Source organism: Rhipicephalus microplus, chromosome 5 (assembly GCF_043290135.1).
Source record: "Rhipicephalus microplus isolate Deutch F79 chromosome 5, USDA_Rmic, whole genome shotgun sequence".
Lineage (NCBI taxonomy): Eukaryota > Metazoa > Arthropoda > Arachnida > Ixodida > Ixodidae > Rhipicephalus > Rhipicephalus microplus.
Window position 1 is genome coordinate 21963231 of NC_134704.1, and position 16770 is coordinate 21980000.

Sequence of the window (16770 nt, forward strand, 5' to 3'; positions counted from 1 at the left end):
CTTCGTTTCTCAGTTCACTGTGTTCATACTCGTATCACATTACAGTGCTTCATCATGCCTGATAACTGTCTGAGCCACCGCAACCATTGAGATTGATTGAGACGTAGGATTGAACGTCCTAAAACCATTACAAGATTATGAGAGACACCGTAGTAGAGGGCTGCGGAAATTCCAACCATTTGGGGTTCTTTAACTTGCAACCAAATCTGAGCACATGGGCCTACAGCATTTTCGCCTCCTTCAAAAATGCAGCCGCCGCAGCCGGGATGCGGCAATTTCGCGACCTGCGGGTCAGCAGCCGAGTACCTTATCCACTAGACCACCATGGCGGAGCTGCAACCATTGAGAGATTGTTTCGATTCTCCCAGTTGAAAGTAGAAGTCTTCTAAGGAAAGGCGTCTGAACTGTAAATGTTTTTTCGCAGAGTGTAGACTGCATTAAATCACAAGTCGCACAGCCATAGCAGAAAGCATATATTAAGACACCTTAGGACTGATAAATACTGATTGAACATTTTTTTCCGTTGCATACATGGATGCAAGAAGCATTTCTGCATTGTAAGCAGCACGTGGGCTTACGTCAGCTTCAGTTTGATGTACATTTAGATCGAAACTTTTGAGAAACGCTGTGAGCGTGGGATCCGAAAGTCTGGTACTCGAAAACAACTATTGCGTTATTTTGAATATTCTCGCACTTAAGTTCTATATGCAGCCCCACAGCCACAGATTTCAATGTAGTATCCCACGATATGCTCACTTTGCTCATGCTGTTTCTCTGCTGCTGAAAATGATAAATCCTAGCTCTGCCCTTTTTTATGACTTTGGAGCTTTCGATTATCTACTCGGCACTTAATTCACACGCCTCGTGCGATTATAAGCTTTTGTTACGCAGTAGTACACCTGCTGATGCGACTGTTTGCCTGTAACGACGATAGTGCAGGGTCTATTTCCAGATGGCATGGCCCTGTGCCGAAGTACTTTACTGTCACGCAGAATAGTCGGGTTCGTTCCCGAGACTTGAACGGAGATGCTTATCCTACATTTAAAAAGGTCACGTGGGCTTTCGTACCACGCGCCGCGTTCCTGCAGGGCTAGCGTCTCATGAGACACGCAAGGCTCTCTCCTTAACGATGCACCGGCCGCTCCTCACCTGGAACGAGTTTCCGGTGCCGAAGTAGATGGGCACGAACGCGAGCCAGATGATGCAGGTGGTGTACATGGTGAAGCCGATGAACTTGGACTCGTTGAAGTTCTCGGGTATCTTGCGCGTCTTGATGGCGTATACGGTGCACACGCAGATGAGCATCATGTTGTAGACCAGGGACACGAGGAAACTGGAGTCCTTGATGCGGCACTTGAGGATCACCTGGTCGCGCTTGCCGTCCGGGTGCTCTCGGCGCACACTGGGCGGCTCGACCACGAACCACACGACGCTCGCAACCACTTGCACCGAGATCAGCATGAGCGAGATCACCACCTGCGTCATTGTCGTCATATAGACGGGGACTGCTGTGCCAGCGACCTTGCCCGAGTGCTTGTAAGGTTGGAATTGTTTGGAGCTAAAGCGGGTAAACGCGTGCACCTCTGGCGTGTGGCCATAGAATGCGTGATAAGAGATAGAAGGAATTACTGTAACTTCAATGCGCGTCCAAGACTGCGCCGCAATTTCCTAACAAATGATCGGAAAACCCGCCTCATATAGTTTCAACATAATGGTGCTAAAGCTGCTCCTTGACACAAGCTGTTTCACTGCACTTGCAAAGCGGTCGCTATTGTTAGTCTCCTCCCCTATTATTTTGCTTGCCTTAAGATCTGCGACATGACGTTTCAAACATTGAGCTTACCGAGACTTGACACTATGTTTAAAGACCAATCTTGGTGTTCTATTTTTGAGTTACATCGCCATAATTCTCTCGGTATAAATTGTAGGGAGGGACGTTAAAAAAATTTCTTTCTTTTCATGAAAATGGGGTGAGGAGAAAGGGCGAATTGACGATTCCCAAGTAGGACACCCAGAGCCTCTTAACGCCGGGCTCTCGGCGAGTGTCACTGACCTGCGACTTTGGACTGATGAAGGACGGCTTCCGCGCTGACCGGCGGGCGCTCTCGAAGATGCGCGAGATGCGATTCGTCTTGGTGAGCAGCGCGCTGTAGATGATCGAGAAGCCGAGGCCGACGCCGAAGCGCTGAGACGCGCACGACGCAGGCGCCGGCTTGAGCAGCAGTACGAACGTCATGAGGTAGCAGGTGAGGATGCCCGACAGGAGCAAATAGCTGAGCTCGCGACCCGAGGCCTTCACGATGGGCGTCTCGTTGTTGGCGACGAACACGGCCATGGTGGCGAGCGTGAGCACGATGCCCAGGCACGCGATCACCACCGGCACCACGGCGAAGATGGAGTCGAAGCGCATGTACTGCAGCGTCAGGTTGTAGCAGCTGAGCTTGTGCGCGTACGGCCAGCGGCCGTCGCCGCAGTCGGCGCACGTGTACTCGTCCAGCACGTACTGCCACGGCTCGCAGCGGTTGCAGATCCAGCAGCAGGTGTCCCCGGCCTGCACGATCTTGATTTCGCCCACCCCGCACTGGGCGCTGCAGATGGACACCGGCACACGGCGGCTGTTGTGCGCCCAGCGGACCTCGTCCACGTTGAGCTGCAACTCGTCCAGCCAGCGGCCCACGGCGCGGTACTCGTAGCGAGACGTGTTCGGCTGCTGCCGCTGGTAGTTGTAGATGCGGTACGGCGCCAGGCCGTCGCCCTTCGGGTCGAAGCGGACGATGCTGCCGGCCATGTCTGTGAGAGGTGAGGCAAATTCGCTTGGTTAGGTGTTCCTTAGAGTCCTGGCGCAACTTAACGCGAGGTATCCGCAGGGGCACTTATTCATCATCATCTTCGTCATAATCATAATCATTAGCCTGACTACACCCACTGCAAAGCAAATGCATCTTTCATGTTCCCCAATCATCATAGTTCTGTGCTTGATACGTCAGCCATGGTGTCCTTGCAAACCTCACCAGTTCCTGTTTCCCTCTCACGCATTTGCCTTCTTTTGGAAACCAATCAGTTACCCTTACTGACCAGTGTTTACCTTGTCTACGCGCTGCCTGCCCTGCGCGTGCCCCTTTCCTCATCTTCACTTCGGCTAAGCAGTCCATACCATTCGTTTGTTCTCTGACCAGCACTGCTCTCTTCTTGTTCCTCAAAAGAGCCCTGCAACGCATTTTCAAGTGACCACTGAGTGGCTTCGTTAAATAAGTTCACTGCCTCACGAATGGACTGCCGCAAAATTTTTATAATCCGTTAAGTACGAGCGGATCGAGTTCAAAGATTTGTCGCACGCTGCAATTGCTTTCTCTCTTCTCTCGTCCCGCCGAACGTGCTGGAAGCTAAGCAGGGAGCGATTACTCGGAGAGAAGACGTTATGCCACGCACGAATTATGACCCCGAGAACTCCTCCTTCCCTCTTATTTTTCTTCGAACGCGCGGCTTACGTTCAGTGTCACTGCATGCGATCGTGGGCACGTAGTGGCCGTCCGCGGCGAACGTGGAAACTATGCAACTGACGAGGCTCAAATCAGCCAATAGCCGTGAATATGGGTATATGGATGCGGTAATTTGGCTATGTGACATGATTTGTAGAAATGTGACAAGTAATTCTATTTGACTTTGAGAATTGCATCTGTATCTAAGGTCACGTGCTGCGTTCTAATTAATGTATGGCTTGCATGTTCTTGGAAGTTTTGAGAACCGATCGGCAGCGGTTTTTTTTTTTTTACCATGCTCAAAACTTGTTTCCGGGCCCCATTCAAAGTTACACCGATTATTATCCTTTCTGCGGCTCGTTGCATCGTCAGCGGAAGTTACAGTTGGCTAGTCAGCGTAAGGTACATCTCGCTGGAGAGGAAGGCCATGACAACATTTTGGTTTAGAAGGCGAAGAACCTCTATGGAAGCCTTTAGCTATTGTAATGAAACTTTGGTTCTTGTAGTACGCATCAGCGGATTCATTGCTAACTAACTTTAATCCCTTGCTCCTCTAATACTCACATGTCTATTCCCCTTCACCAGTGATCCATCGTTGGGTAGCCTATGGCACATGTTTCTGGCTGAACTCCCTGCCCTCTTCCATTGTATTTTCTATCTTCCTTCTAGCACAGCATACATTATGAACATTTGCGCAGCGGGAAATGAAACTCAGAGAAAACGAAGAATCTGTAGAAGACAGTGTCCTCAACATCAATTGAACAGGTCCGGGGACTTTATGGGCTACAGGAACGAATACGTAACATTCGATACTTCTGTGATGCGATAACGGTTACAAGACGTCAAAGCCAAGAAGTGTTGCCGCAATCGATTAACAAGCATTACAAAACAGATTTCTGTGCAGACGGCCCGTTCTATCCTCATTTACGCACACGAACCAATCACCGTAGTGAGGCGAGTTTGTAAACGGAGGATATTCGGATAGAACTTTCATTTCATCATCTTACACATAAGCGCTATTTAAGAGACAAAAAAATCGCAAAATTAAACTTCGCGTGCTAGGCATAATCAGTTTTTATCTGTCATGTCGGCCCTACCAGAAGGCCGAAAGGTAAGAAAAAAGTAAGAGTTTTCCTCGCGCTGGCTGCAGAAAGCGCTATAGGCAGGAAACTTCGCAGTTTCCACTGAGTTTTCGCGGACTCGCTCGCACACAACTTTTCAGACATCGCTTTTTCACTTCAGCCGCGTTCGGGGACGCTGCAACTTTCCAGAGAAGCGAGAACTCATTCGGGCGTCGCTGATCGATGACGTTGCTACACGTCCAGACGTGTCAGCGCCTTTTCTGTACGTTAGACGAGGCGCTGCACGCACACGTACACGCGTTAACGTGTCCGCGTTGCGTCTATCGTCACGTCGACGCCCAAAAGGCGCAGTCTAACTCTGGCATTGCGTCCCGAGGCGTTGTTGCTGCAGAATTCGGACAAACAGCGCTTCCGTCCGCTCGCATGCACGGTCCTGTCATCACTCGTCATTGTCGTCTCGTTTCACTGTGGCCGCTGTCTCCCGAATCTGAGGGGCATGGCAAATTATTTTCCTATTTCTTTCGTAATAGACATTACAACAACAACAACAACAACAACAACAACAACAACAACAACAACAACAACAACAACAACAACAACAACAACAACAACAACAACAACAACAACAAACTGCACGACAGAAGGCGCAGCGGAATACGGGTCGTCACGGTGCCTTCTTCGTCACTCATGGCATATAATGGCGTGCTAAGCGCCCTGGAATGAAGAATGAGGCAGCGGGGACGATCTCATTCTTTAATCCTTCGGCGCGGAACGAACACACCCACGTGACGATTGCTGGCGGGAACGATAAAAGGAATTCGGCGTCAACCCCCTCCTTCTTCCTTCTCCGCATTCTTCTCGCGTGTCGCTCGGGAACGTTTCATTCCATCGGCGATCTTATATCGTCCTCCCGAGTTTCGCTCATTGTTCCCCCTTTCATTTCTGTCATTTTTCGAGCTTCCCGTAATGAATCTCCGGCCGTTGAAACGCGATGCCACCGTCGCCGCCTCTCGGGCCCTCTTACCGCGGAGAGATGTGATCAACAGAAGCGCCAGAGCAGCAAGCCGACGACGGCGTTCGCATACGCAACGGGACCGACACGCTCGCAATCCACGCTCTTCCCCATATTCTCGGCGAGTGAATCCGTGCTCTTCCCCACATTCTCGGCGAGTGAATCCGTGCTCTTCCCCACATTCTCGGCGAGTGAATCCGTGCTCTTCCCCACATTCTCGGCGAGTGAATCCGTGCTCTTCCCCATATTCTCGGCGAGTGAAGCGCGACGAACGGCGCGTGCCTTCACCGATTTCTTGCTTCTCAGTTTCGCGAGTGAGAAATATTTAATTTGCATGCATAATGGATTACGGGACGAAGGGGGGAACAGAAAGAAACAAAATACGACAGAAAACGGCGTACTGGAGAGAAACGTCCCGGCGGATGCAGTCCCGAATCGGGTATATACCAACTGCTCGGATCCTGAAACAGTGCGCTTGCGCGGAGGCGCGCGCCTACGCGAACGAAAGCGATGTATACGAACTTGCAAACTAGTGGCGCCGCTGAAAGCTTGTCGGGAGGCCCCGTGACGCCGAAAAATTCGCACGTCATCGTTATTTCTTCTTCCTCGAACGAAGTGCGATCACTTTTCTCTCGCGGGCGGACATTTCGGTATAATCTTCTATACTTTTCCCCCCATTTTTTATGGTTTCATACGCTTTTCGTCAAATTTGGAACCGCGCTTTCGGAGAATTCTCAGTCGCTCTAAAATAATTCATCATTTCCATTCGGCGGGTTCTCGGCACGTACTCCATCACTTTATAACCAAGCCGCTTCTGTTTAGCGTTGCGTGTTGAAAGTTGGCAGTTGACGGATTTACTTCCGCTTATACCTGACCCGGCAGTGCCGAATTTTAATGGCATTTAATCGAGCCACACACTTTCGTTGAAAGCCATCACTCTTGCCGGCGAACGGAGCGCCCGAGTGAATTGACGCAATATTAAAATAAAAAAAAAAATGTTCCAGTGGTAGATGCTCCTGCAAAGTTGGATTTAGACAAACAGACTTGGTCGCTGATGACGCCGTCTGAGCATGTCTATTCTCGCGCCGCACGTTTGAATAAAAAATCTGGTAATCAAGACTATCACAGAAGCACAGGAACAGTGTGGTGCGCTTCCATTCACAGGATTCAGAGTAGTGGGAATACTATCTGTACAAACTGCTCTCGTTCAGAACGCTCTCCGGAAGCCTACTCAACTGCGAAGAGAAGTACTTGCTGAATCACGTGAGGAAATGCTGCGTAACGTCCACTAAACAGCCATCGGAGTGCGATGCAGAACTTCGAAGATATGTGGATGCTGTTCCTGTTCCCTCTCCGCAGACGTGAGTGAATGCTACTTGTCGAGTAATGTTACTGTACACAACAGTTCCTCAAACGGTGAACTCACAGAAAGGCTACCGCGGGTTTGCGTATTTAAGCCTGCCGAGTTCTAGTGAATCAGTATAGAGTACATTACATGCTGAACTGCGGTATAGTTTACCTGTCGCTAAGAACTGCACCCGGAGTGCTGTGATCGCTGTGCGCAGAAGTGAGCCATCGGTGTACATTCAGAGAGCAACAACAAAATGAAAGATGAAAGCAGGTATAGTCAGATTATTATCCACAATTGGCCGGTATTCTTACACTCTCGATAAGGTTCAATATCTCGATGTATAAGAATAATGGAATTGTTAACAAACCAAATATATTTGCATTGATGTAAGGTATGCTACCTGATATGTTTTTGCAAGAATCTCATTGCTTAGATTTCAAAAATGGCACCGACTGATCCTACGTAGTCGCTGAAGTTCGCTAAATCTATTTATTAGAAGATGAAACATACAAGTAGGCCAAAAATACTTCAATTCACGTGTACGCCAAATCATTATTGTCAGGTATCTGAGCGCGGGTTTTGGTAACTGGAAGGAAATGCCTTCGACATGTCCCGAGATTTAGTAGCCTTATTTCACGGGGAGGAAAAGCACAGCGGATCGATAATCATATTTTCGCCTGAGCTTACTTTCACCAACGGCGCACTAACCTATTTATTATTTGACAGTGATACGCCTCATTAAATTCCGCTAACCACGAAGTCACGCCAGCTTATGAGGCGCTTTATGGTAGGCACGTCATTTGTTGTCACCTTTTATTTACATTGTAGACCGCGAGGAATGCATTGGAGCCCCCGCTTCAGAATAACCATCGAAGGAAGGGTCCACGAAGCTGCTGGCCTAGATAATCTTACTGCACTCATGTACGAGAACTAGGTTGAATCGGCGTCAAACAGAGACCAGGCTTTGAGCAAGGCGACATTATGCGAGGTCGATCAAACAGACTCAAAGATTTGCCATGCCGTGATATAGCTTGAGACAGAATGAAGGTAAATAACTAATTCAAATATAGTTGGTGGATGGTTAAAATCATAAGAGTGAAACTGAATTTGGCTTGCAAGGACCTTCGTTGTACAAAAGCCGGCTTTGATGAATGTTCTTGTGGTAATCTGCAGTCGTAATAATATTGATAATATGTGATATTTAACGTCTCGAAACTATCATATGATTATTAGAGACGCCGTAGTGAAGGGCTTCGAAAATTTTGACCACCTGGCGCTCTATAACGTGCACCCGAATCTGAGCACACGGGCCTACAGCATTTTCACCGGTGAGCAGCAGTCGGCGTGCAGGCTATAGGACAGAGGCACATTGCCATGCCCATGTATGACAATGTAAAAATTATTATTATTATTATTATTATTATTATATGCTAACAAAATGCCAGGACCCATGTCGGTGGTCGAATGCAGCGTGACTCCAACGGAGGCCGAAACGTATTCCTAAAAGCGAGTCAACGAGCCTTTCTAACAGAGATGTTGAAACACGAAACAGTCCGTCAAAACAAATCACGCATCAAAACCGGGGTTACTAGTGATGTCAAACGCATGAAAAAAAACGGCTTGCTTTGGCTTTCGCACCAACCGCAAAATGACTTCGATCATAGTTGAGAGCCTAGCCCTCACTTAAGGCAAACACTGTCAGAAGACTTTATGGGTGGGCTAGCGCACTGCATGGTGCAAGGTGAAATGCTTTATTTTATATAAAATACACTTAAACGGGCAGTGTAAGTATAAAAACCAGGTAAAAGTTGATATTTTAATCGCGAAAGTGAATGTTACGTTATCTGCTTCACAGACCCAAATTAAGGACGACTTTGATTGATTAATATGCGGGATTTGATGTCCCAAAACCACCATATGATTATGAGAGACGCAGTAGTGGAAGGCTCCGGAAATTTCAACCACATGGTGTTCTTTAACGTGTACCCAAATTTGAGCACAATTTAAGGACGACTTTTAGCGTGTAACACGTGCCAACTGCAGTTGGCTCTAACTGTAGTTTGCTCCGGTTCCCTCAGGTTAGCGAGGCCATGTAACTAGGGCGGCGACAATATGAATAAGCCACCCCTCACAATCACACGGGCAGCAAGTCGCTCACCTTCAAAGGTAACGTTGAGCAGGTATTTCTTGTACAGCACCCCGCCGTCGACGTCACGCATGGCGCTGCAATAGAGCTCATTCCGCGGCTCGCACAGGTGCTCCCACACCTTGTGGAGCGCGTGCGCCATGGCGTACACGGCGTCCAGCACAAATTGCACCTTGGACTCCTGCAGGTAACCGACGGACTCGTCGAGCCGCAGGTTCTTGGAGCAAGTGGGCAGCGAGCTGCCGTTGCCGCTTCTCCTGGTGGCGGTGGCGGCCGCCCTGCCGGCCCCGTCGTCGTTCCGCACGACGCACTGGAACACGTCTTCCCAGTACTCCTTGAACCACGGGTTGCGCCTGTTGTTCTCAACCGTCAGATTGCGCATGTACGCGTCGAATTCCGGTATGAACCTCGACTCGAGCTCGATGGTGATGGCGCCTTCGGCGACCTCCTCGAGTCCTTCGACGAGTTTCTCCTGCTTTCCCCAGCCGTCGCTGGCCACCCAGACGAAGTCCTCGCTCCGGTTGGCCCTCTTGGCCGCCGCCAGAACGCCGCGCGCGTCTTCGGCCCGGGTGAAGAGGACGACGCCACGGGCGTTGGCCTTGAGCAGCAGGTTCTGGTAGATCTGGTCAAAGGTCTCCATGGTGGCGGAGTGCGGGACCTTCTCGTTGACTGCGATGCAGATGTTGCGCGCGCGGGCCTCCCGCGTGAAGGCGGTCATGCCCGAGTCGCCGTACTGGCCCTCTGACGTCACAAGGGACACGTAGGACCAGTTGAAGCGTTGCACCACGTCCACCATGGCGAGCGCCTGGAACGTGTCCGGCGGCACGGTGCGCGCGAAGAAGTCGTAGCGGGTCTTGTCGCTTAGCGAAGTGCCCGTCGAAGCGGGGCTGATTTGGGGGATGCGAAAGAGGCGCAGCAGATTGGCTACCTGGGTAGGAACAAGATGTGATGGATAATAAAGGGATTAAACACTGAACACATCAACACACTAGTTCGTGATGCATGATCAAGCACAGCGCAACCACCCAGATAAGGACAAAAAGAGAAGGACGGACAAGGCGCTGACTTGCAATTGATTTCTTTACAATGGAAAAGCTAATATACAAGCTTCACAAAAGAAAAAAAAGAAGAAAAAACCAGCAACGTGAAAAGCAACTAAAAAGTGAAATCAAACCGATCGTTATCGAGCCGTGCTCTGTTAAGATAATTCAGTCTTTCATTGTAGGCGCAGCGGGTGCATATGCTTACGCATTCATTGCTCATTTTCCTCTCTCGCTCATCTCATCTTTCGACTTCCCTTGCCCATTACACCAGCGAACGGTAGTCAACCGGACGCGTGTTCACTTCTCTCTCGTTCAGCAGCATTGAGCCAAACCCTTGACGACAAGACACGCACCTGGAGTGAGACCTCCGAGTAGGAGCCGCCGACGACGCCGCTGATGGCGCGGCTGCTGAAGCGTAGCTTTGGGGGCGCTCCGTCCGAGCACTGGAACGCGTTGGTGTCCACGGTGTTGAGCGAGGCCCGGATGAACTCGAGCGACTGGTTGAGCGCGTACGTGTCGCTCGAGCAGGTGTCCAGGATGGTGGCCCCGAGCCGGATGCCGCCGAGCAGCGACGGGTCCTCGTTGATGCGGTCGATGGCGAACAGCATGGCCTCCAGCCGCTGGATACCGCGGTCCTTGTTGATCTTGCCGCACCTGGTGCGCTCGCCCTTCTCGTGGATTGGAAACAGTCCACCCAGCACGATGTCCCCCGGCACGTGCGCCTTCATGGCCCAGCCGCCGGGGGGCTCTAGCCACAGCCAGGGCCAAAGCCAGAGCCAGAGGATCGGCCGTGCAGCCGGCCACGCCCACCGGCCCCGGCCCCTCAGCATGTCGCAGCAGCCGGCGCCACGCACAGCGGCCCGCTGCCTGCCACCTGCATGGACAGAAAACAAGCGTTCGTGGTTTATACTAGAAAAACGTGCCCATTGTGACTGCACTCCACTGATTGATATGTGGGGTTTAACGTCCCCAAACCACCAAGATTACGAGAGATGCCGTATTTTTCAAATTCTCTCATCCCTATCCCCAGGGCAGGGTAGCATACCGGTCGCTTCAGACTGGTTAACATCCCTGCCTTTCCTTTCTTTCCTGTTCCTCCTTCCTTCCTTATGCAGCGTTAATCTCTCTCGTATAGTGACGAACTACGGGAATTTCAACTACCTGGGGTTCCTTGACGTGGACTCATCTCTGAGCACACGGGCCTACAGCATTTTCGCGTCCATCGAAAATGCAGCAGCTGCACCCGAGACTTGACCCGCGACCTGCGGGTCAGCATCCGAGTACCTTAGCCACTAGACCACCACGGCGGGGCTGTGAGTGTCCTCCATACTTGCACAATAGCAGTCTTGTACCGTTGCGCTGATCAGGGAACAAGTGGTAGAGGATAACCATATCAAGAGGGTGGCTGGCACTTAACTGAGCGCACCATCGACTGCCTTACTTGACGGTCCCCTTATATGGCTCTGATGACTTTGTAACAGTTGTGCACCCACGTAGTTATCGTTTCTTTTCGTGCTGTCTGATTTATATTTGTCGCTCCAGCAAAAAAAAAAAAAAAGACAATGATCAGTGCCTGTCCTGTACGTTTTCTTCCTTTATCTCGTCCTTTTTTTTCTGTCGGTAAAATGAACCCATACTAACTAGTCCGCATCTGGATGCTCCCACTGTGTCTTATCAGCATTGGAATCTGCGTCATCGCAAACATATTTGTGAGAAAAAAAATTCACAGAGCGTAGTAGTACAGCACAATTAAGCTAGTTACAGCGAACAATGGCTGTAGCGGCATCCAATAACTAGCTAAGTTAAAAAAATCTCAATAAAAATAGCGTGATTACATTCAATATTCACGGCTCAAAGTAAGATATGTAACTTGTAGTTTACCTGTCAATTTGACCACTCTTGCACTGAAGCCTTGTGTTTTAAGCATGAGTGTTACATACGAATGCCCCGTTTCGTATTCACAACGATGTAAAATTATAAATTAAACCATAAGGGCCCCAGTGACATTACCACACTGCGCAAACGAATTCGTGTGCACAGAGGAAACTAGTACATTATTCATTGGCCACCCAAAGAACACGTATACAGACGCGATCAAATTTTTATTCTTGTTAGGACTTGTATAATAATTGACATTTAGTTCATGTTATTGTTTGTATGGAAAGTGTACCAATCAATGTATGTATTCCTTTTATGCTCCCCTTACACAATGCCCTGTTGGGTCTGTAAGGTATTTTGAATCAATAAATAAATAAATACCTAGAAAGAGTAAATACATCATATGGTGGTTTTGGGACGTTAATCCCCACAAATAAATCAATCAGAAAGAGTACATACGACGAAAACGTTCTATATCTTCGCAGCTTGAGCATGCAGACTAATGTGAAATAAAAGAACAATCTTAGTGCGCATGTTCCATAAATGTACGTCACTGAGACAGATATCACGCTGCATAGTTATCCTGAAAGAATTGTTTTTTTTTTGGGTCTATTTGGGCTGGTGGTTGTGATCTCAACTTCAAAGTCTAACTTCTATGTTCAACTGTGCTTCTAGCCGCGGCACTGCCCCGAAAGCAGTAAGCTGCCCATTTAAGAGCGTTAAATAATCTTCTCAGCAATCAACTTGCATGGAACGAGTCAAAGTCATACGCAACAACAGGATTCCCTATTCGAGATTTGAAAATTAGCACGTTCGTACATTGAAATAGTTAAAAACAACGAACGACGAATTGACGGCTGGATTAGGTTTTTAATCGAATTTCACATGAAAGACAGAACGGTACATCCCCGTTACGATTGTTTCTGCGCCATTGCGACACGGTTGGCCAGCTAAATTGTTGAAGGTTTTCTTTTCGGGACTGGAAGTCGATATAATGAGCTCGACAATTTGAAGCCTTCGCCACTTCGAAAGCGGGAAATGTCAACTTTATTGAAAATGTTTGTGAAGACTCGCCAGTGAACAAAACGGAACCGTTGACTCGGCACACAGAGCAACGCCGTGAACGCTTGCTTCTAGCAAGTTCGAAGTGGTGATGCGGATTAGGAGCTATAATTAGCAACAAAAAACTTTTGTGCGCGTTAATTCCATTTACTTTCCACTGAGCCCGTAATGTCGTTAAGGGCCCAGCAACACAGCTTTGTGAACAAAAATAAGTCAGAAATAAAAAGAAAGACATCGAAATTGTTTAGCGAATGACGCAGTCTTAAATCCCGAGCTAAATGCCATTCCACCATTGCGAAACCCGAGGAAAGGACTTGGACTGCGGTACCTAGTTATTGCCGTTTGTAGAGTTTGCACAGCTACGTTTACTGGACCGCCCCGCCGCGGTGGTCCAGTGGCAAAGGTACTCGGCTGCTGACCCGCAGGTCAAGGGATCGAATCCCGGCTGGAGCGACCGCATTTTCGATGGAGGCGAAAAATGCTGTAGGCCCGTGTGCTCAGATTTGGGTGCACGTTTGAGAACCCCAGGTGGTCAAAATTTCCGGACCTATTTAGTACGGCGTATCTCGTAATAATATGGTGGACTTGAGACGTCAAACTTTGCCTATCAATCAAATCGTTTACCGGACCGTCAATGACGTCACCGTTCGAAAGTAAGTACGCACGGCTTTCCCGACACCGAGTAGAATCTTCCAAGACAAATTCGCAAACTCGGTGTACGACACGCGCGCTACATGTTGCTTCGCTCTATCGACTTCCTCCTAGCTACGGCAGTTGACACACGAGTCGTGTGTGCAGCGGGATTGGTCAGGTTGTTTCTCCTCTTCAGATGCAGCAACGAAGGCGCCCGAGAAGCGTCGGTGGCAGGAGCGATCGCGCGTTTGGCGAGGTGGCCTCTTAGGCCACGTTCACACTGAGCATTCCGGCCGCCGAAAGTGCTCCGAATCCGGTTCGGCGGCGGCGAGTTCCGCCGAAAGGGCCCTCTCCGCGCCGATCGCTCTCGGACCGATTTTTGTGGCGTCTGCCGCCGAATCGGTCACCGCGGACCAATAGGAGCGCTAGTCAAGGATTTTTGAAAAATGGCGGCAAAGCCCTATTCACTTGTTATGCCGCAGTGCACGTAACTGAATGTTGAAACCAACGGGAGTTTAACCTACTCTGTGCCTACTTCACCTCTGTATTTCGTGAAAGAGGTGACCGAGCTTGCTGTTGGTGTGACCGAGCTTGTTGCGGTCTTGCAGAGCAAATAAAACCCACCAACGCCGCTGGCGTTGGTGGTTTTTCTGCTCTTCGTGCATTACAAGACAGCCACTTGCCAGCAAAGTAAGCAACACTGTCTTTTCTTGCTTCTTGCGTACGAGAATCGTCGAAGTATACACCACCGTATAGCGTAGTGGCGTTTGCGAGCCGCGACAACAACCGGGTGACAGCGCATCCATCCCGCGTTCGCCCCGTAGTAGATGGCATATTCGGCGGCGCGGGGCGCGTCTAGTGCGAACGACGCTGCGTTCCGGCGGCAGGGGTATTTCGGTCGCTGTAGAAAGCGGATCTTTCAGTGTGAACAAGGCTTTAGGCAGCGTGACTGTCAGTCGCACATTTACTACGCGTTTTTAAGATACAGATTGCGATTACTTGCTGGTTATGGCAGGTAACTATATTATTTTAGACCTTGTTCGTTTATTATAGCCTGAGTCTGAGCAGTGCTAGCCATTGCTTTAGGCTTGCATTGACAAGTTGATGTTTAGCGCGACAACGCCACATCACATGAAATCTAGGGATGGAAGATAAGCCGGGTCCCTGAAGTGCTACACGATTTAATGTGTCGGCGTTGGAGGAGGAGGAGGAAAGTTTAAGCGGAAGGACAGGGAGGTAAGCCAGTTCTTAGGCCGGCTGGCTACCCTGTGCTGGAGAAAGGGGTGAGGGGAATACAAGATGATAAAAAAGAAAAGTTGGACGTCTGCAGGCAGCTGGTAATGATAAATAGATGCAGCTAACATTGGTCACCTAATGTCACACTGACAATGCTAATGTCCGTTTGAAAGCCCAGTGAAAAGTCACTCATGCACTAAACCGCGAGGGCTTACAATCATTCTGAAGTTTTCACATGCACACTGTAACAAATTAATCCGCTTGAGTTGCGGCGGACTGACTGGTTCACCCAAAACTCGAACCAGAAGCGCACAGTCTTGAGCATCTACTTAAAATGCGCAAACTTATATAGGAACGCATTGCGAGGCGAGCATCTATGCTCCACTCTGTAGACGATTCGACGAATTCGACCCCGCGTAACGAGCAATTCACCAGCTCTGGTATTTGTGAGTTTCTTTTCAAAGCGACCATCGGCTTCGCATTTTCGCAGCGGCCACGAAATTTCGAACGTCCCAACGGAGCGCCCCGAGTTCCCTTCTTGAAGCCGCGCGAGCATAAACAGAATATGAGTACACAGCCCCGAAAAAGAATGAAACACTCAAGACAAAAGAAAGAGCGATCGCACCGTCACGCAAAACAGCTCCATCGTTGCTTACGCTAAATCCTATGCACTTCGGGTGCACCGAAACAAGCATTGGCGTCGAACACCTTCTGATTTCATTCGCGCAACTGCAAGGAGCGCGGCCCGGTGATTTCAAATTTAGAGTCAGTTGCCTCGTTCACTTTCGCGTCGCCTGTTCCCCGTTTTCCGTCGCTACGTGTTCTCGCAGCGGTGGCCATGCAGTTCTCGTGGGACCCCGAATTCAAAGATCATTCCATTTTTTTGTTTCAACTAGGTGTACATATATATAAAAGCAACCGGAGCTCGGGTTCTGATGTGGCATACACCGTGCGCGCATTTCGCTCTGCTGCTCGTTGTTCACGGTTCGACAGCAAAGCCTACATCAACAACGCCAAGGCAAGACAGAAAAAAAATAAAGGGTAAAACCTTCAAGCAAGCGCCGAGGTGGCGGTTGCTTGTGTTACACCGCTGTTGCACACTCGCTGCGCACAGTTTTGTGCTGATGCTCCTTGGCGAATGCAGTACATGCATGGAATGCCCACAGCGCGGCACCTCCCCTCTCGGTATACACATGTTCACCTCGGTTTCGAAAACCCGTCCACTTTGTTTATTCCTAGCATCTTCGCACCGATCTTTCCACCGTGTATAACATTGCGGCGGTCCACAACAGCCCTTCGCCCAACGATACGGTATATGCGTCGAGATGAGTAAGCGAACGAGCCTCGGAACAACAATGAGCACGAAATGAAAAGAAGACAAGAAAAGAAAACGCAGAATATCTTATAGCTGGTATTCAACACGCGGTTCGTTTTTTTTTTGTATGTTGATAAGCGTGCGTTCTTTGGGGGGAAGGATAAACAACGAATGAGAAGGCAGGGAGGTTAGCCTGGCACATGCCCGGTTTCCTACCCTACGCTGGGGGAATAGAAGGGGGCATAAAAATGAGAGAGAGAGAGAGGAAAGAGAAGAGAACGAGAGAGAGAAAAAAAAAAGAGGATTGTCAATTAATCGGCTGGCGCGTATGCAGCGGTGGCACTACACAAAAGTTAAAGGTGGTCACGTGGGCCTGTAGTCCTCAAAAAGCACAAGACAGCTTTGACTGCTTTTTGAGCCGACGAAAGGCGACGATGGTGTTCCAGTAGCATCTGCACAGAGAGTGGCCGATCGTCCAATTGTCGTAATGCGTCCGAAAGCTTCTGTCTTTCAGAGGCAAATCGAGGGCAATG

At 49.5% G+C, this 16770-nt stretch overlaps 1 protein-coding gene across 2 annotated transcripts in view; it reads right to left on the reverse strand.

The window, feature by feature from the left end:
• LOC119173973 (metabotropic glutamate receptor-like) overlaps positions 1-16770 on the reverse strand; it is a 76269-nt gene that overhangs the window by 46071 nt on the left and 13428 nt on the right. For both annotated transcript variants that reach the window (XM_075894962.1, XM_075894963.1), the window contains exons 2-5: positions 10467-10987; positions 9083-9998; positions 2054-2790; positions 1150-1476 (exon numbers count right to left, since the gene is read on the reverse strand). In XM_075894962.1, coding sequence (XP_075751077.1) covers positions 1150-1476; positions 2054-2790; positions 9083-9998; positions 10467-10943 — 2457 coding nt within the window. In that variant the 5' untranslated portion in view covers positions 10944-10987. The remainder of the gene's footprint in view (positions 1-1149; positions 1477-2053; positions 2791-9082; positions 9999-10466; positions 10988-16770) is intronic.